This window comes from Echiichthys vipera (assembly GCF_963691815.1).
Source record: "Echiichthys vipera genome assembly, chromosome: 8".
NCBI lineage: Eukaryota > Metazoa > Chordata > Actinopteri > Perciformes > Trachinidae > Echiichthys > Echiichthys vipera.
In genome coordinates this window covers 21,784,143-21,805,756 of record NC_139833.1, presented here as the reverse complement: position 1 = coordinate 21,805,756, position 21,614 = coordinate 21,784,143, and the positions used below count along the sequence as shown (strand labels likewise).

Genomic DNA, 21,614 nt, shown 5'->3' with positions numbered 1-21,614 from the left:
ACCAATCATGCATTTTGACCTTTTCCCCTTTGGTTGAAACCTTGTATTGTACTACTATAGAGTAACTTTTGAATGTCTTTAGGAAAACTATATTTAATATAGTAAACAAACACCTGCAGAGAAAGAAGAACAACATTTGAAGTTCCAAACTCATCATTGGACTTGCGAAATGCCATTTTCACATTTTGATTGATCGGATTTATGTAATTCATACCATTGATGTGCTCTGCATGCCAGATTGGCTCAACAGTTAAACAGCCCAGGGCTTTTATTCTATAGGGAAGAACAGGGGAGTGGATCTGGTATGGACTGCATGCCTTTGTCATGGTTAAAAGGAATCAAGTTTGCCATCTTGAATCGGCCTACGGAGCTTCCATGCTAATATTTTATAATCCTCATACCTGAATTTTTTGGTCAGCAAATCGACCTTGTTCTGAAAAAAAAAAATGCTTTTTTTTAATTGCAACATAGTATTTGCGTTCTGTGTGAAAGTATTCACGACAAGAACAACAGTTTGAAAAAATATGCTCTCATACTATGTCATCTTATTTCCTTCTTTGCTCCAGATCCTGTTTCTACAGTAACCCAAATATATGCATTACATTCGAATTACAGTGAATTACTTTAGGTATATATACGAACAGTGAATGAGGACAGCCTGCACTGTGTAAGTGTGATCAGGGTGTTACTCCAAAAATGTTGCTCTCATTGAAACTTCCCTGAATAAACAAAGGGTTAAGAAAAAGCCAGTTGTGGGATGTGTAACTATAAAACATACAATAGATTTCTTTGTGAAATGCTATAAAAATCATCTGGAGTCTAAACTTTATGCAATATGCTCCAACATATCTGCAGCACAGTTCTACGACTAAATAAACTCAGTGTAACAGAAACAGCAGTTTTAACAAAGATCTTTGATTCTCGTGGCTCAAGTTTCTTAAACATTTTTTCCCCACAACACATGCACAGTGTTGTCCGGCCTCACTGAGACAACATCACCAAGTTCCACGGGCGATATTCAAATAAGCATAAGCCAAATGATTTTGGCTGGTCCAAATAAACAGCTGTCAATCATTGTATCTCCATGCTGTTAAACCAGAACTAAAAACATTTATCCTGGAAAAAGGTTCTTCATTCACTCTGATTAAAGCAACCTTTTTTTTAATTACTTTGGGACATTGGGTGTTTTTCAGACTGGTTGTCAAACACATAAAAACACATTTTTCACACTGTAGAATTTGCATTATATACACATGGAAATAGTTGCTCTGGAGTTTGACCTCATCACTGTATTATTTTACCAAAAAATTTCAGTAGCCTGGAAAATGTCAAACAGATAATTTATTGGCTCTCTTTCTTTTTAAATAAGGAAAACTCATCCCCTCTAAAGAAAGACACTTTTGTATTTGGAACTGAACTCATACAGGAACTGTGTCATATTTTGCAACTGTTCCTCTACAGCTGCCATTGCCATATTCATGAGGGATTTTTTAGGGAACATTTGTTTTTATTATGAGTCCACGAATGGATCCACATCATCTTGATGATTATTGGGTGCTGCTTTGGTTCCCTTGTTGCCGCCCACACCATCCATTTCTTTGCGTAGGGCTGAGCGATGGTTAACTGTGGGTGGGCACTCTAGCCTGCTGTATAAGTACAGATCTGTGATGGAGAGACCCCATCACACCGCAGTTCGCTTTTACGCAGTGGAGATGAGCACTCGGATAGTGATAACCAACCCGGCCATGAAACTGATAGTGGTGAGTAAACCAGAGTTTCTGCACCTCTTCCCCTCGGTCCGCTGGAGCTCAGGGACGCTTCTTTCTAAAGGAATGACTTTCCAGACATGGTATTATTATTTCGAAACACGCGGATGAGAGTTGGGTATGAGCACTCGCCTTCAGTCCAAAAACGCTATTGGCATTTATGCTTTAAAGTTCCGTACAGCATGCGTGTGTGCAGGTAGTGTGATGACGTTGAACTTGTCTCAGGGATCAATGATTTGTCACACACCAGTCACGGTGTCCGCTGAAATTACAGTCGGTTCTTTAGATCTGACATTTTGATCACGGTCGGTCTCGTTTAGAGTGAGGTTAAGACCTATCGTTTGCCATGTGGGAGTTATTATAGTTCATATTCAAACACTTATTCTTATACCTGTTTTACTTGTAGTCAGATTTCAAATGGTATATTGTGTGTAAAAATGCCTCCAGTACAAATCATTTTTCAGTATATTTGCAAGACATTCCAATTAGATAAATGGATTTCATATGGGAATGGAGGGACAATATACATATCAGTGTATTTATGAATATCAAAGTAACACATACACCTATACACTATATCAGCCCCCATGAATACCCACAAAACGGAATATTACTTGTACAATTATGCTGGGTTGTGTAGAGAGATGTCAATTCTATTTATGGTGACTTCTGAGGCTGCAATTTGTTTTTTATTATTCTATCATATTGTAAGCTTAACGCACACTGTAAAGTTCACATAGAACGTAAAGTTCTACAGAACATGTCTCTTAGGACTACTGTATGTGATGATTAGATCTCTAAATGATTCCATTGATGTTACACTGGATGTTGTTTGCTTTTGATGATTAATGGAGCTCATGTTTCTCCCACCTTTTTTTGCACTGCTGTCTGCAAATACTCACAGCCCGCAAACAAGATCTACCATCTCCATCAATGACAGACAGTTTACTTTAGGTGACATTTCATTGCTTTTTCTGTGGCACGTTTGAAATGAATGAAAGTCAACCCATTCAAACTGGAGATGTAGTGTGTTGTCAGCAGATGGTGTTTACTGTGAGTTTGACGTTACACTAATTAGTTCTATAACGCTTCGCAGGGGATTTTAAATGTATGCCTGTAGGGAAGGAGCGGTTATTTCCTTTGCTGTGTTTTGCATGCTGTGCCGTGTTGAGGCCTTTGCAGGTTTTGCATATGATCATGTACAGATGTGTATCTATAAAAAGACCATAAAACACTGCACCCACTATCTGTCCTCATGATCTGCATGTGTGTTTGTTTATGTGTGCGTGATAAAGAGGGAGAGATGTTGTAATGTGTGTATGGTCAGTTGAGTGCACGTTCTGCCACCTTCTAATGTGTCCACAATTGGCCTAAAATAGGCAAACACTTTGTTCTCACAAAAGTGTTCTTGTGTTTATTCATCATTTATTCATTTAGTCAGTCAGTCAGTCATTTGGCCAGCCATACAATGAGTCAGACGTCCAGCCACTCTCCGCTGTCAGCATCCAGCCAATAAGTCAATCTGCACCCCTCTGGATCCCCCATACCTTTCCGCCTCTTAATCACGAGCCACACAGCCAGACACTTACTCTGTCTGTTAGTAATTCTTTGTTAAAGAGACACTGCAATTTTGTGTTCAAAACATTGTTTTGGCTCAGAGGTCCGGCAGTAAATGCACCTCCTGCACCTGCGTACTCTTCCTGTTCCCCTGCATGATTCTGACTCATGTGGTTGCATTTCATCTGCTGAAAAAACACCCTTTTTGTTTGGGTTTTTTCCCGGGATGATGAAGGTTTTATATCTTAGTGGAACAGTCTTTTAGTTTCTGTGCAGAAACATATTTCAGAATGTAAACAGTGGTGGAGAAGTGAGGTTCAGGGGAGCACAATCATTTCTGTTTGGTCCCCAGGTAGTCAACCGGGCAGGCTATCTTTCATCTTAGTGATCCAGTCGCTAATCCCCATTATCTCCCTCTAATATTTTCCATCATCTGTGCTCCATTTATCTTAACGCCTACTCTCCTTTGCTCTCTGTTGTGGCCGTTGGCATTAGCTGCAGCCACTTCCCTAAACCACCTGCAGGTTCACACGCACACAGGAGAAGCTACGGAGAGGTCACTTAGTCAAACAGACTCAACTGTTTTCTAGACAATCACTGGAGAAAGGGTGAGGAAGTAAGCTTGACGGGGGGAGGGAGGAATACAGATGGAGGTGTGAAGGTACAGGATCAACATGTTTTAAGCAAACAAGCACAAACGTTTTTTATCATAAGGCAACGATTACCTCTGGAAGCTGCTTCCTCAGGCTCAACTTCCCCTTTTTTCAATAGGCAACAGTACTGATAGCAGGTGTGTGTGTGTGTGTGTGTGTGTGTGTGTGTGTGTGTGTGTGTGTGTGTGTGTGTGTGTGTGTGTGTGTGTGTGTGTGTGTGTGTGTGTGTGTGTGTGTGTGTGTGTGTGTGTGTGTGTGTGTGTGTGTGTGTGTGTGTGTGTGTGTGTGTGTGTGTGTGTGTGTGTGTGTGTGTGTGTGTGGCACAGTTGTGATGAACTCATTGATCCTTAATCTTTGTTTTATCTTGTACCTAACTGTATGAGTCATATTAAAAACAGTTTATGTTAGAGCATAAGGAGAGTTTGATTGACAAAAAAAACGTATTCCAAGTAAGATTCCTACATTAAAAATCTTACTCTTAAAGTAAAAAAAAAAAACATTATCAGTGCAATATACTTTATATACTCATTATGCAGCAAAGTGACTCATGAAATTATTATTATTAATATTATTATTAGTGTCAATACTGACGCATTAATGTGTAGAATTTTAATTTTGGAGCTGGTTGAGTTGGGGCTTTATTCACAGTAGGAGGAGGTTGAGTCCATTGGCTCCCTCCAAGAGGGAACAATATAAATTTGGCATTGAAATTATCTCTTGTGCTATACAAAGGCTTGTTTCTTTGTGAAATATTGTATAATTTAACCTCTCTGAGCCTAAAACAATCTTTTAAATGACACAATGTTTTCCACTCTTTGGTGGAACTGCTAACAACTCATTCACATCTGAATTGAACAGAACTGGGACCAGGAGCTCCATAACTGACACGTCAACTGGTTTGTTACACAGGACAATCTGAGAATCCGTCATTGGAAACTGACTTGGAAAGGGCAGGTGCAAGGGAAACTATCTGTCTATCAAAATCATGCTGAAGTCAATCGGGAGGAGAGAGAGAAAATATTTTTCCATCAAGAAAATTCTTCAGTGCTGTTTTCTTCTTTCAATGAAGAAAAACTCTCCAGTTCAGATAAAACTGATGCTATTGCAGCATCTAAGCTACCATCTTTAGGAGCCGCTGTTGTTGTTTTGAACAAGCTGTTGCCTCTTGTTTTGTCATCAGTCCTGGTTTCCCCCTCCCTCCTCAACTGTCGGTAGCTCCTCACAGGATTCTGATTGGTCGCTCACTTTCGATCCGAACACAAAACTGTTATTGGAGACTGAAAAGATGTTTTTTGTGTGACGTGCGAACCTACGATTCTTGCGTGATCACATGAATTCAGCTGCTTTGGTAGGTAGGAAGCGCCAATTAGATGCTGTTTTTGTTCAAAGAGGTCACAGGACAAAAAATGTTGGGACTCACTGCTTGAATCTTTAGCAATGTATCATATTCTGTAAGCTTATCATATTGTTTTTTGATGTACAATTGTGATATATAAAGTAAATATAAAATGTATTGGAGTCACGTGGAACACCGCTGTTCGTATACCATGTGAAACCAGAAGATAATAGTGCAATTTCTAAAGTTAACCAACTTCTGTCTTAAGCCAATCCATTTCCAAACTCTAACCAGGTTTTTTTGTTGCCTACACTTAAGTTCAGTAGTTGTAACCGTATAGAACAGTCACTAGTTACGGTCACGTGATTAAAACTGTCAGCGCTGTCACATGTTGCGACCATGTGCTTTAAACAGCTGTTAAACAACGCTGAATAGAACGATATGCTGTTTTGGGAGTCATTAGCAAACGCCCTAAGCTGTCATTTGGGTATGAGGATGTGTTGAGTATGAGATACTGGATGATTTGTTTTAAATTCGTCATTAGTTTAAGTTCCTGGATGGGAACAAATGGAAATAAAATATTTCTGCCTTCACAGATCAACATCAGGTTCGTTACTAATTTCATTGAAAATGGAGAGCATTTGAATTTCCTCAGAGATGTTGAATACCTGATGATTCCTGTGATTATGGTAGCATGACCCTCTGTATCTGCATGAGTGAAAAAGACACATGCACACACACACACACACACGCACACACACACACACACACACACACACACACACACACACACACACACACGCTTCCCAAAGCTGGAATCCCCCCTCAGACCACCTGCGTTCTACAGTTAACTGAAGCCATGTGCCTGGTGGATAAGCTGGTGTACTGGTGGTTGGTGGCTCTTCTCCTCATGCCATGAATTTAAATCTGACCTCGGGCTACCCAAACTCTGATTCTCCTCTTTCTTTGCATTGCAGTGTGCTACATGCACATTCACTCTAACTGGAAGCCTGAACCCTATCCGTTGGAAGTTATTTAAATACTCCGGATAATTTGTTCTGGAAGCGTTTTAATATTTTCCCCAACAACACAAGGGAGGACATGTTTACTCTTTCAAGTTGTTACTCTGAAAACATTTTTACATGATTTACATATTAATTTTTACCCTTTCTATCATATAAAACAAGTCAAAATGTGTCTCCCTCTACAAATTATTTTTATTTTACATAATCAGGCTGAGTTACTTGCTCTTTTTCTGCACAGTGTTCACTGTATCTTCAGTGCAATGCCTCTGATGAAGAGTATTTTAGCTGGTCAGTGTGTGTGTGTGTGTGTGTGTGTGTGTGTGTGTGTGTGTGTGTGTGTAAGATCAATAAGCCCATTGTCTCTCTGTAAGCTCATATGGAAAGCATTTGGCATAATTTTAAAGGCCATTTCTGTCAGGTGTCTGAACTCTTGTTATGCCGCTACAGCCCATCTGTCATGCAACACTCAAAGTGCAGTTTAGCCGGTTTCACCAAAGCACTGTCATCATCACTCAGACATCATTTTGACAACAAACAGACCATAGAAAAAACATAAAAAAAACACCAGAACTCTTATAGACCTTGTCTGGACAAGAGATTGGCATTATTTCAGCGATGAATGTTAGAGATATTACAGTGTCCAGAAAAACAAAGTGATAACGATGACCTGGACGAATGAGAACATTCACAGGCTGATAGATATGTAACTTTGCTCACTAAACATCATCTCACCACCAATAACATTAACAGTTTTTTCACTGTGTCTCTCTTGTGTTGCCTGGGGTGAGAACCAGGATGGTGTGTGTAAACTTTACAGACTGGAATACACTTGTTGTTTGTGTCATTTAACAGGATACCTTCTGTCAAAGACCACATGCTCTCTGTTAAAGACTTGGTTAAGCTCTGCTTAATAAACACAAGGTTTTCTGATAAACTCACTTCAAATAAGATCACAAAAGCAAACTGAATCACTTGAAGCCCATTCAACCTGTATAAATATATAGGGTTTTTATTTGATCCATTATTTATCTGGAGGAACGTGACTTTGTGACCCTGCTTTTTCCCAACAAGCAGCTTCGCACACAACTCTTCATAAATTACTGTCATTTACATAGCTGCCATCCTGCCTTGCTTAAGGGCATCATGCTGCAGGAAGGTAGAACATCATCATTACCTTCATACCTTCAACCATCCTTCCCCTCAGCTGGCTGTGCTCCATTGCAGGACATGCCTCTGGCTCAGCTTCGCTCTGATGATGCTAACAGTATAATTATGGCTGTCAGTGGCCCCTAGCTGCTGTGTAATTTGGGTTTCGAGCAGTCGTCCGTGATGTTGTCAGATGGCATCTTCTTAGACGAAAAGCAGGGTGAAAAGGTCGATATCTCTTTTAGCTGCTGATAGAAGGATGGCTCTGGCTGAAGTGTGTCATATAGTTTTAAGAAGTGGCTGGAATGGATATGAGTGTCAGAAAAGGTGAATAACAGGGAGCAAAGGTATTAAGCTGGATCTACAGTATGATGTAGGTGTGAGTGATTTTGAAGGGATGTCTAGATCTGATCATAAAGACGTGATATAAAGCAACATTTCTCAGCATGCATGATCATGCTTTGCACTGTACTGTAAATTGCAGCTGAAGCGTAGCCAAACTACTGTGCAGTATGAAGGATATGAAGAACAATAGGAACCTGACCACTTCCACATGTGCTCAGGCTCATTGGCTCTCATGACTAAAGATTCCGGTAAACTCATCCTGACTCGGAGCCAAGATTAAAGTCGGAACGACAAGTGTAACTGGACCCAGATTTGTAAAAACCCAGGTGACCCTCCTTCAGTCCCTCGGTACACTCCACCCTCCTGATTGATTGGATGTGGTCTCACGGCTTAATAGTGTTTATATACATGTCTTTATTTGAAGGGCAAAACTATGATTATGGGTTTGATTCCCGTCGGGGCCACCCATGCTACAAACAAACAGATGCAGCCATGGCACTGCTCAGCGAGCCAGTGCGGATGAAAGCCTTCCACCGAATGTTGTGCTCAGAGGTCGATAGGTTTTGCCGGGAAAACCACTGCACTCGCCAGGCTGTTTGAAGCTTTGGTTTCTATTATCGTGTGTAAAACCCATTCATCTATTTTTACTATCTTTCTCAATGACCTTGAGTGCAACAGGAAACAGAAATAGAACAACGTACGCAATATCTTGTCTGCGTAGTGCAACGTTTCCGATTGATTGGACATGCAGATCACATGTAGATTTCTGATGCAAATATTTCTGTAACCAAATATTGTGTAATATAATAGCAAATGAGAGGCACACATGTTCACACACATTGAAATTTTTTTTTAGCTTCACACACACATACACATAGTACATTGTTTTTTGTGGTCGCAAGTTTTAAGCCAAATGGGATAAGAACAAATACACACACAGGCAGGAAGGAGGTGAATGGTGTGCAGCGGGTAAACTGAAGAGCAGTGGGTGAGTGTTTTGTATTCTGGTGGTGAATGGGGAAAGCCCAGTAACCTCCAACAGTTCTCTTTATGAACAGCAGCCAGGAGAGGAGACCGCAGAGCATACAGACCAACACTGAGGAAGACAATAATTGGACATGAACACCGACAAACATGCACACACATACAGACATGCAAAAACACACACATTCTCGCATCTGTGCACGCCTGCATGCACATGCATGGATGAGTTGTAGTTGTTTGTTGTATGAATTCAATTAGGTTTGAAGATACACACACAACCATGGTTGAAAGCAGAAAACCACATGCAAGCACGCACACACGCACACACGCACACACGCACACACACACACACACACACACACACGCACGCACGCACGCACGCACGCACGCACGCACGCACGCACGCACGCACGCACGCACGCACGCACGCACGCACGCACGCACGCACGCACGCACGCACGCACGCACGCACGCACACACACACACACACACCAAATACACAAAATGCAAGAACGGCCCATTGTTAGTTTGTCCAAGCAGTGAGGATGTATCCGAGCCAAAGGGAAAGTCCACAGAGCCAATGGCTGAGGGACTTCAGGGTGGAAGGAGTCTGCAGATGTGTGACATCTGGTCTGCATGTGTCCTCTACCAGCTGCATGGCTGCATGTCAAACATGCTGCTCACTGACTGATATCTCAGATTTTAGGCTGAAGCGGTTCGGTTCCAGCTCAAGTGGTGATGCATGGGCCTGTTTTTGAGGCAAAAGCTACATATATCTATCTCAGAGGCCCCGCTAACAGCCACCCACCCTACTGCGTGTCAATATGGATGGGTTGAAGATATATGGGTGTGGTATGCTCTTGCTCCAGGGCGATATTAAACTGCTGTTAGATCAGCGTTGAATCCCATCAGCCTATCTTAGGGAGCTGCTGACAGGAGTAGGGGAGTGCTGGTGAGGTCAGTGCATGATTATCTATAACCCTTTAACTTTATTTTAATTAAATGTGTGCAGAAACATCTGAATTCATTTAAAATCTTTGCTATTCTTTTGATTTTGAGAAGCAAAAGTGCAATGAAATAAATATGATCCCTTAATCAAACAAATAGTTCAGATACAATCATGCTCACAGCCTTTAGCACCAGGATGATTTGAGGAAACACATAGCAATGATGTTGCCTCCTGCAAACACGCAAAAATGAAAAATGTACCGTTGTTGTGATGTAATCCATATCCATGACCTGCTGCTGAATTTTCTCCCCCAATTCCCTGAACAGCTCTCTATAAAACAGAGGAAATCACTTTAGGACTGCATTTCCACCAGGAGTGTCAACTTTACAGCCCTGACCTGTCATTCAACTCTTTCTTACTGGAAGCTTTGGGTTTGCGAGGGCTCCAAAAAAAAAAAAAAATTTTGAACCTTTAGCCAAAGAGGAGCTGTGCACGAGATGGATTTTATTTGAAATGTTGTCACTGCTGTTGACTCACTCCTAAACCCGCTTTCTTTCTCTCACAGCTCTTCACAGCTTCTCTTTCCTGGGCTTTCCAGCAGCAGACAGTACAGCCGAAGTACCAGTACCGTGACCCTGTGACATCTGACCTCCTGCTGTGCAACCAATGCCCTCCTGGCACAGCCGTGACACGACACTGCACCGCTGACACGCCCACAGAGTGCCAGGCCTGTCCTGAGAGACATTTTGCTGAGAATTGGCACTGGGAGGATTCATGCCAGTACTGCACCCCGGTATGTCTGAGGGCAAAAGGTTTTATTCTACCTAATACCTAAGTTGCATTTTTTTTTTTTTGCAGGCATGGTTCACTTCTTTGAGCATTAAGTTTCATGAGAAACACCAGTTTCTGTAGCATCTACTTTGTGTGTCTACTCACCAAATCTGAGCTCACATCACAGTGAGGGATTCCACTCAAGTTCAGCATCCCTTTAATGATTTTTTCTTCTCCTCTGTGGTTGTCCTTGTGCCTTTTCCTTGGATGCTTCACTATATGGTTTGTTTACTTTTTGGCAAAGCATCTGCAATTTTTTGAAACCAGTGTTTACACTTTAGTTGTTGACACTAAAAATGAAAGTTTGAATGCACTCATTGTGGTAGAGTGATCTTCCCCCGCAGTTTAGATGTTTTCCTCTTTGAAACTCTCAATAAATGATGTTATATGTGTTAACAAGTCTACCTTGAGGTGTTTTTATATCCTTGTTCGGGTGTGTCATTTCTATACTTTTGCAAGTCACTGTATTTAATTAACATGCATAACACTGTTCATATATGTGCCTGTAAATCAGTCTGTACTGTATGTTAACATGTGCATGCAGCAACACTGTTTCAGTGGGTGTTTGATAGTTTTTTGTTGTGTTTAGGTGTGCAAAGAGAGACAGCTTGTGAAGCAGCAGTGCAACAGCACCCACGACCAACTGTGTGAGTGTGCTCCAGGCTTCCACCTAGTGGTGGAGTTCTGCATCACACACGGTACCTGTCCCCCAGGCTACGGAGTGACGGCTTTAGGTAAGACTGAGATTAACATTTAGATTATTATTATTATTGCTATATAATTGTACTGACAGACTGCCTTTTTTTTACATAAGATATCTGATAAAGAAGACGGTCAGTTATTTTGTGGGTTTTGCATCTTTCCGGTCAACAAGTCAATTAGATTTAAATCGGAGATTGTGGTTTTAAAACAAGCATTTGTACTAAAACCAGAGAAAATTAGGAATCCAGTCAACACCACAGGTAAGCACACAGCAGGAGGAAGCACTGAGTTCAGTGAAGAAAAGTCCTTTAGGCTCAATGTTATCACTTAAACCTAAGAAAAGTGTGTGTGTGTGTGTGTGTGTGTGTGTGTGTGTTTGTGTGTGTGTGTGTGTGTGTGTGTGTGTGTGTGTGTGTGTGTGTGTGTGTGTGTGTGTGTGTGTGTGTGTGTGTGTGTGTGTGTGTGTGTGTGTGTGTGTGTGTGTGTGTGTGTGTGTGTGTGTGTGTGTGTGTGTGTGTGTGTGTGTGTGTGTGTGTGTGTGTGTGTGTGTGTGTGTGTGTGTGTGTGTTTTATTGGATATATGTGCATGAGTGTGGGTTACTGTGTTCACATTGTTATACAGTGCAATGCATATGCATTTTCAGCATCATTTTATCTTTCCTTTAATCTTCTTATCTCATGCTTTACTCTTCCACTGTCACCTTACTGGCATATATTAAGTGAACCTTCATGTTGACAAAGCAGAGACACACATTCGTTACAGATCAGAGTTTGGATATTATGATGCTCTGTCCCTTATATCACTGGAAGCTCTCCTCTCTCTCTTTCTACTCGCCTTCTTCTGATTTTGTGAATCAGATCTGTTCCAGATGCTGATGTCTCTCTTTGCAGGAACTTAATTTTTTTTTTAAACGACTGACTCTTTCTTAGAACCTCTGTGTATTTCACTGACAGACAGAGTTTGATTTCAACCTGTATATATATTTAATAGCTAAACATGTGTAGAAACAGGAATAGGTCACAGCCAGTAGTCTGATTTTCAATTTGATCATTCTATAATATCCTCATTATACCCCTGTGCCATTGTATGCATACTAGGGAAGAAATTATGTAAGTTAAGTTTTATATCACAAGTATAGTGAACAATTACCATGATTATCGGTATTATCGCAGTTTTTAAAATATGCTGAAAATGTTCTAAAAGTGCTGATACGCACCAAGTTTTATAATGGAAAGCATAAACATTAGAAAAATAATAGCCTTTCACAGTGCTTTTCTTTCTGCATGTTCTGCAGACAGGATCTTCTTTGCTCAAGTTTCCGTCAACACTCTTAGAAAAAACTAAATATGACCAGACTTCCTTCTGCCACGTTTTCATTAAAGCAAAACAAACCGTAGCTGTTTAAGAGAATGACATTTCCTGCAAAGTCACTTGTTCCTCTTCATACATGATAATGCATAATTACAGAGAAAACTTTCACGACACAGATCATCAGTTTGTTTTGTCTCAATAACCTTTCACCTGCATCCCTAATGATGCGTTTCCTCTTTGAATTCACTGCAGTGTGTCCAATACAGACTCAGATATATTTGCCATTAAAGATTTCTTTGTTTGGACTAACTGTGTGAAAATACTGAACTGTTCTTGCGAGAACAGAGGAGCATTTAGCAGAAACATTTGTTTTGTTTTTGCTAAGATCCCTCAGAATGCTGCTGTTAACAAAGACATAGAAAGTCACACACTAGTGAAATCTATGCACACATTCCACACATTCTGCATATGAAATGTTTCCTATCTCTCTGAAGAATGAGATCAGTTTTACTAGACAGAGAATGCCCTCCGTGTCTCTCTGGAGACAAAGCCTGTATTTAAAACTTCAAAAATTTCAACATCAGTTATTACATTTCCTTCAGAGCAGAGTCCAATCCTTTTCCTCACAATACAGCACCGACCGCTAATTATTAAGCCAGATGCAACCAAGGATGTCATTATTATGGTGGATATCTGACCAGACATTCTTGCAGATTCCCTCCTCGGTGCGTCAGTAGTGATTGTGGGCAACTTAAAGAGAGGTTGATGCTGAATTTCAACATTCCTGTAAACATAATCTGATATTTCTACTGGAACCGCAGCACAAACTGGCACTACACTTCTCCTGACTTCATCTTAGATCTGAGGCCATAATCCAGCAGCTGCATAGATGAAACAACATTTTCCGTGGATTCTGGTCATTATCTGACCCTTGCAGCGCTGACACCACTCTAAAGATGAGACAACGTTTTCCGTGAATTCCTCAAACACGGATCTACAATCAGACCTGAATGTCTAATGATGCTCCGCAGACATGAGACAGCATTTCAGGGGATTCCCCTCTTTGGAGCTAAAGGACATGCAGTATTATGTAATATCTTGAGTTGTGGTTTAGACCTTTAGACCACAGCATGTTAGAAAACCAATGGTTCATTGTGCGCTTTATGACTCCATTCCTTTCCTCTTGATCTCCTGATTTGCCTGTTTCTAGCTGTGACTCTTTCTTGCTGTTTAAACACAAGGTTTTCAATCTTTCTAGCTGGTTTATCTGTGTGTCTGGGTTTTATCTGTATCAGACATGATGTACAAGAAACAGCCAACAATTATTTTCATCATCAATTAATATGCCAATTATTTTCTTTTGAAATGAGTCAAAAAAGATCATTCATTCATTTAACAAGTCCCATTGAGTTATAAAATCTGTTTTCTGGGGAGACCAAGAAGGCAGAATAAAAAGTTGCAGACCAAACAAAATCACAGATAGAAGAAGTCATATTAAAATAAATCTAAAAGACTAGAGTTAGAATCTTGAACTTCTGCAGTGCATATGAAGTTATTATTGACTATACCATAAGACAAAGAAAAGCAGCAGATCCACAATAATGAGAGTCTTCAACCAAGATATTGTTTTTACTCTATGCTTTTGAGCTGCAACTACCAATTATTTGTATTATATAATGAGATAATCTGTTGATTATTTCCTTGATTAATAGATTAGTTATTTGGTCCATAAAATATCAGAAAAAAGTGAGAAATGTTGATTCCCTTTGTTTCCCAAAGCCCAAAATGATGTCCTCAAATGTCTTGTTTTGTCCACACTTAAAAAATATTCAGTTTACTGTCAAAGAGGAGGGAAAAAACAGAATATTCACATTTAAGAAGCTGGAATCAGAGAATTTTAATCGATTATCAAAACAAAGTTGGCAATTAATGTAATAGTTGGCAACTAATCGATTAATTGTTGCAGTCTACTGTGCATTTCCAGCTAGTTTATTTGATTAATATATCCCTTATTGTGCAGACAGTAGAGCTAGCTCTTCCACTTAAGTTGACATCAAAAATGGAACCTTATGATGGGAAAGTGCTAACATGCTGATTCTACATTGACAGGTAATTCTGAGAAAATGACAAGATTAATGCCAGCATGTGACGCCATGTTACAGTCGGGCCAGCACATTCTCATGCACTCTACATGGTTTGTCACCAGTGGTGCAGGAAACACTTTGCTGTATGCATATCTGCCTGTGGTTTCATGTTGTACTGCTAAATGTTGAAAATGTACTGTGATAGAGGGAAACTAATCAAAGGTCAAATCTGATAGACGCATGACTTGTACTCATTCCACACGCTTTCACTTCTATCAGAGATAATTAGAAAATGAGGATGTGATTAGTGCTCTAGTTCCACTACACAGTCACAATCGTCATGCGTGCTGCAGCTCATATGCCAGAAGTTCTTTAGGTTTACTGTAATGTCAACATGGTGGTTAAAAATGTTGTAAATATAGTAAAATGTTGCTGTAAATGTGATCGGTAGCTTTGTGGGAAAGAAGTGGTTACATTATTACATTAAACAGCATTTTTACATCATTGAGGCAATATTTTAAGTGATTAAATAATAACTAATAATAAAAGAAAACAGTTGTTGAATTGTTCTCATTTTATTTCCCAACATTATTTGTCAATATCATGGTTTTAATCATCTGTTAAAATATTCTACAAGCATTATGAAGTGATTAAAATATGTTTTAAATATTAAGTGTTTTTCCCATCAGAAGCTGATGTTCTGAACAGGTTTTCTAACAACTAACAACTCTGAAAAATCAACTGACAAATCACTTTTTGCAGTTATGTATTTCACATTCGAAGATGAGATATAGAAACTATGAGGTGCTGTTATGAGTCATTCAGACCGACCATCATACAGTCATCTGTCAACCTGACGCGTTGTCACATGTCGCTGTGGTCATAGTTCTTGGAATCCTCTCGACGTCTTTGATCAGCTGCAGTTTGCAGGATGTCACACGACGACACTGACTGAGATGAAATAAGATAAGATCAAACTTGATAATAAGATGAGAACAGGGATGAGACAATCATCTTTTTTATCACGGATTTTGAGTTTAAAAAACCCACAATGACTTAATTGTGGGGGAATTCCATTATCTGGATAATATTAATATCATTAATTTCCTCACAAGTGACTTGACCGGTAAATTGACTGCAGTTTTTCCTCTAATCATTTGACCACAGCCCATAAGTTAGTTCAAGAAGAATTGATTTTGTTTTACAGAAAATCCATCTTCTCATTTGATTTAGTCTACTATTAATGAAGAAGAGTGTTTGTTACATAAACAGTATATACATCACTGAGCATGTATTTATCAACAGTAAATGTAAGTTTGATCATTTAAAAAAGCCCTTTGTGATTGCTTAGTACGTTCTTCTGCAATTTTTTATGACATACTATACCATGACTTTTTAAGTTACATTTTTAATCAAGGGGACCTTATGATTTATGATTGTTTAAGATTTTTTTCACTAGAGAAGTCTGTTCAGTAAAAAAAGTGTGTTCTATCTGTGATGCAATACAAAATATTTGTCAACAAAATGTGAGATAAAGTGATTCCAGTGGGTTTTAGTGAGAAGAGTTGTAATTATATTTGAATGATTATCAAAATAATATTGCAAATCACAGTCATTTTGGCCAGGATCGTCCCATTGTCCCATGCCTAGATGAGAAGAATCTGTTTTCTGCTAGTTTGAAATATGACACACACCTAAATGTATAAACAATCCTGTCTTCATTCATAAAATGAACACACCTGTGTGTATCTCCCCCAGGTACACCGCTGAGTGACACCATGTGTGAGCGTTGTCCCGCTGGTCATTTCTCCAGTGCCGATTCCTCCACTGAGCCGTGTCAGCCCCACAGAAACTGCTCCGATCTGGGCTTGAAGACACTGAGATGGGGCACGTCCACTTCAGACAGCCTCTGTGGCAAGACAGGAACCCTGGAGTGCTCTCAGCATCACACTCTGTGTCACACTGGTAAGACACACACTGCAGTATATGGGTTAATCACTAATGGAGGGTTTTAGCACTAATGCAGGGTGGAATCAGGGTAGAGATTGTTTGTACAGTGTATACACTGCACGCGCGCACACACACACACACACACAAAGACACACGTGATAATGTTCTTGAGCAAACCTCAATTGTCAACAACTTCAATTCAACTGGAGCTGAATTATTTCAGACATGTGGTCATTTTCATTCCTGAAGGCAGGGGATTTCCTCGGTCAGGTCCGTTGTCCAGATTCCATTCCTTTGCTAATTCTTGCCTTTAAACCAACACAAGAGAGAAAAGCCAAAGCAAAGGTTTGACTGGGATGTTTATGCCACTACTGTCATAAAGACCCATGATGGATCAATTACTCTAACTGACACATCCTCAAACTACAATAATAGAGGAAACTGAGACAAGCTCAGAAAGACATAAGACAAGCTGGTAAGTCTTTGTTACTCAGACTTGAGCTATGTCAGATGCTGACAATTAATTTGAGAGGGGAAGCCTCAAATATGACACTGAACTCCCAGAGCCTGAGAAACCACAGCGACTGAAGAACACACACAGGGATGTACAGACCCTGGTACACTTGTGCACACACTGAGAAGGAAAGATACAAAGCTGCTGTCCCTCAGGGAGGGTGATGCTCTCTTCAAACATTCATTCACAAATTGTCTTCCTGCGGATTACACAACCACAGATTTTCTGCAGCAGATCCTGGAATAGTTTAGCATTTTTTTAACAAAAGAAAATGGGAAATTGAAAGCAGTTGGGATTACCAAAGTTGCTACGTGTTTTAAAAAGAACCACCAGGACGTCAGTGTCAATTACAGAGCAAGTCACACTTCAATTATCCAGACATCAGAGAAACAAGCCTAATATCCTCTTCACATTTAACTCAGATATACGACACCGACATCGGTTCTCCTAAATGATTTTATTGTAATTTCTGATGTTCCTCGTATTCTGCAAGGCAATCAGAAAACAGTTTCACACATACTTGAACACAGAAATGCCTTACTATAAAAGCCACAATTTCATGTCGACAGTTTCACATCATCTGCATAGTAAGAAAACCCTGCTCTTTGCAAAATAAATACATATGCCATGTAAGGCATGTAATGATGAAACAGTGTAGGCGCTTGTGTGGTACAGTGTGACTCAGCAGCAAAGTGCAGTAAATTTCAGCAAAGCTCAGCTTGAATCACTGCAGTTCAGTTTGACTGATGTCAACGGTGGTACTGTGCTGTCAACAGAAAGAGAGCAAGTCCTTGTTTCTGCTGTGGTCAAATTACAAGCCAACAGTCTGAATACACACGCAAACACACATAAACAAACCCAGACATATAACAGGCCTATGGGACTCTGCGGAGACCAAACAATGTAATCTGAATCTATTCTAAACATCACCTGTGCACCAGAGTAAGACCTCTGTGAAGAATATGTTTTGATTGACCCTGATCACAATTGTATAATGTTTCCACTGCTATGAATCTTTTTATTGTATGTTGTGATAATGTCTCCCTGTCTGTGTTTCTCTCATAATGTATTCCAGATGTGACCCTGTGTGAGGAGGCAGTCTTCCAGTCCCTCTCCTCCCTGCGACTGTCCTCTGTGCCCCTGGAGCGGCTGTTAGAGAGTCTTCCCGGGCGTAGGGTGGATCGTAAGAGCCTGGAGAGGCTGAAGAAGGCCTGCTCTCCCCAGCAGCAGGTTCTCCAGCTGCTGCGACTGTGGAGGGAACAGAACAAAGACCAGGACAAGATGTACGGCATCATACAAGGTACAAAAAAAGTCTGCACTTTTGTTTTAGCCCGTTCTAGATAAAGTGAAGTTCTGTGTTAATGGTCGCCCCCTGTCCCTGCAGGTGTGAACCACTGTGAGAGGAAAGTCTCTCGCTGCAACGGCCTAAAAAACCTGACCCTAGATGACCTCCTGAAGGTCACCAACAGCCTTCCGGGGGTCAGAGTTCAGCAGGAGGATGTCAAGGCCGTCGTCTCTACTTGCCTCCCCAGGCAGTACATCCTGCAGCTTCTTCACCTCTGGAAGACAGCAAACTATGACCTGGATCTAGCCAAAGGTCTGTCTCACAGTCTGAGGGTGCTGCGCAGCCAGGGGGCCCCACGCTATCTGCTGAAAGGCCTGAAGAAGATCAGCCGCATCATAGGAACCACCTCTGCTCACAAGATGTATGAGAAGATGTTTGTCGGTATGCTTCACGATGAGTCGTGTTTTAAGGCGCATAAGCCATTAAATGAATAGCGATTTGGGTATATATGTCATCTATAATATAAACAGACCCTAATCGATGAAAGATAAAGAACCAAAAAAACAAAATTAGTGAGCAGTAGGATATATGTGTGTAAAAGAGGAACAGACATGGGTAACATGATAACGCCAGGTCTTTATCACCAAATGATATCAAGCTATGCATATAGTGCCTAACTGTAACACAAGGGAAAGATGGGAAGGTAGATTCTTTTTTGCCTCTCTCTGCCAAAATAATAATTATATGAGGTACCAAGGGTTGCTAATAACACCACCCTCAGTCTACATATCTGTCTGCAGTGATGAATCTAAAAAGTATGGTAGCCCTGAAGTGCAAACCACAACAGCAGATCGCACAACACAACAGAAATTCCCAGCAACACGACACAAATTTACCACAACACAAAATAAATTAATCCAACGCGGCAGCAAATGACCACAACACAACAACAATTTACCACAACACTACTCAGGACATCTACGTAGCTTGCTAGCTTGCGCTTGTAGTTCCAGGTGTGGCTTCATCAGTTTCATTCACATTCATCAAATAACACCCTTTAGTTGTGTGACTTGCTGTCGTGTTGTGTGAACTGCTGTTGCAGTTTGCGCTTCAGGTCAACCATAAATAAGCCTTAAAAGAAAGAATGAAAAGCGACCACACATCTGTGTACTCCAGGCAGGCCAAAACTTTAAAAAAAGGTTTCCTGGGAACTTTTTGACCGTAGTCTGTGAAAAATGAAAAACTATTTAAGATGTAAATAGAACACTATTTTTATGGAAGGTAGGCTGGCAGATGTTGTGTTTTTATTATTATTGCTTTCTCGCTGATTGAGAGGAAGGATTTGGTTTCATAATGAAATACATGTATTTTCTACAGTTTTCCTTTGTTTGTTGGTTTGTTCTGGACTGCTGGCAAGTAACTCATCTTATTTTTATTTTTTAATTGTCAGCTTTATGAATGTACAAAGGAGTGCAATTGTTTTCTATTTAAAAAAATAATAATTTTACTTTCTGAATATGTAAAGGCTTGTTTTTAATACCTTATCAGAAATACTGGATTCCAAATGCTGCAAGTTCATGAAGTGATATGTGTTTTATATTTTGTTTTATCACTTTTAGATTGTTAAATGTACGATCCTTATTGTGTATATATGCCTGAGTGGTCCTCTTTAAGCTTGTGTAACTTGTGAACACTAATGTCAAATGATCTGATTAAAATCAGTTTGTAAATATGTTTTGTTTCTTAATAAATAAGCACCTGGATTTGACTTACAGTACAAGTTCAAGAGTTCTTTTACAGCTACTCTTTATCATTTACATCACTACAGGGTCGTATCCAGGAAGTGACCTGGTGTGGCCCTTGGCCCAGGCTCAGGTGCCACGCCATGATCCCAAACTATGATTGTCTATCTGCACAGATGCAGGACCTTAGATTGAACTAACTGTGTGACAAGTAAATCAGATTTATGTTTATAGGTGCAATTCAGTCTTCAATACACTGAGTAGCATCTATCGTGCTGAAATCCCAGAATAAGATTTTTGTTTGATTTAGAAAAGAGTGGTCTCCCACGTGTCAAGTAGTGACTGATTACTGATTAATGAGAAAATGTAAAAATGGCACTTCATATCAAAAAGGTTGCCGACACCTGACTTAGAACAATATGATGGAAATATATGATGGCCATTTGCTCTATTATTTCTCACATTTTTGGGGTTGACACCATTTGTTACACAGATTTGGTGCTAAATATAACATTTTTTTACCACTCAAGAATTGATAAAAAAAGGTCATAAATCCCTCCATTATACCACATTAAGACACCAAGACCTTGAGGAGCACCAAAGAAAAATACACCCTGTGATTTAGTATCAAAAACATTTGACTTTTGGGGGTCACCATTATGCAGAAATATTCAAATAGACCATTTTAGAATAGGCAAAAATAACATAAAAACAGCAAGAAATTAACAAAGTGGGCATGTCTGTAAAAAGGATATCTGTGATATCTTAAGGTCAGAGGTCAAAGGACCCCTTTGCAAATGGCCATGTCAGTTTTTCCCTCACCAAAATTTAGCCTAACTTTATTAGCTTTATTTAGCCCCCTTCCCGACAAGCATGGTTACCAGCGGATTCCTGAGCTCTCCCAATTTCATATGAGACCAATATATTCACTTTATCTTCTTCAATATGTTTTAGCGTAAAAAATGAGCCTACTACAGCCTCTGACAGAATGTTGGCCAGGGTTGGGCAGGTAATCAGATCATTAAGAGGTCAAAGTAAAATCTTAAACACGGGAATGTGAGAAACAGTAAGATACTGTAATGTTTGTAAATCAAACGTGAGTAGTGGAGACAGATATGGTAAATGAAGGCTCTTGCGGCCACTTTACCTCACATTGTGGTAGAACTTTACAACATGTCAATGTGTCTTTCATTCACACAAAATTCCTATGAATCCCAGCAGGATCTGACAGGTCGGGCATAAGTTTTTATGTTTAGGCTAAAGCCATGTTAAGTTAAGGTTTAAGAATGTTACATCAACATCGGTCATGTCCAGTATAATTTTCTCCAGGGGTGAGGAAAGAAAAAGCTCCAAAGCCAGTTGTATGTCATGGATCTGGATGGAAGTGCTGGCAAACACGGTAGATCTGATTTACTCCTGAATCCTCCTCAGAG

The 21,614-nt window shown here is 40.1% G+C and overlaps 1 protein-coding gene across 1 annotated transcript; it reads left to right on the top strand.

The window, feature by feature from the left end:
* Positions 1-1,677: 1,677 nt before the first annotated feature.
* Positions 1,678-20,101, top strand: LOC310950026 (tumor necrosis factor receptor superfamily member 11B-like). Its single transcript, XM_083917690.1, has 6 exons — positions 1,678-1,760; positions 10,327-10,554; positions 11,182-11,326; positions 16,449-16,655; positions 18,230-18,454; positions 18,539-20,101. Exons 1-6 carry the CDS (start codon positions 1,713-1,715, stop codon positions 18,931-18,933), a joined length of 1,248 nt encoding a protein of 415 aa, XP_083773816.1. The 5' UTR covers positions 1,678-1,712; the 3' UTR covers positions 18,934-20,101.
* The last annotated feature ends 1,513 nt before the right edge of the window (positions 20,102-21,614 follow it).

What these genes read in the sequence shown, in the direction of transcription:
- LOC310950026 (XM_083917690.1), top strand. Translation starts at nt 1,713, where the DNA reads ATGAGCACTCGGATAGTGATAACCAACCCGGCCATGAAACTGATAGTG. An exon ending in CTACGGAGTGACGGCTTTAG is followed by an intron (nt 11,327 to 16,448) that starts GTAAGACTGAGA and finishes TATCTCCCCCAG; the next exon opens with GTACACCGCTGAGTGACACC. An exon ending in GATGTACGGCATCATACAAG is followed by an intron (nt 18,455 to 18,538) that starts GTACAAAAAAAG and finishes CTGTCCCTGCAG; the next exon opens with GTGTGAACCACTGTGAGAGG.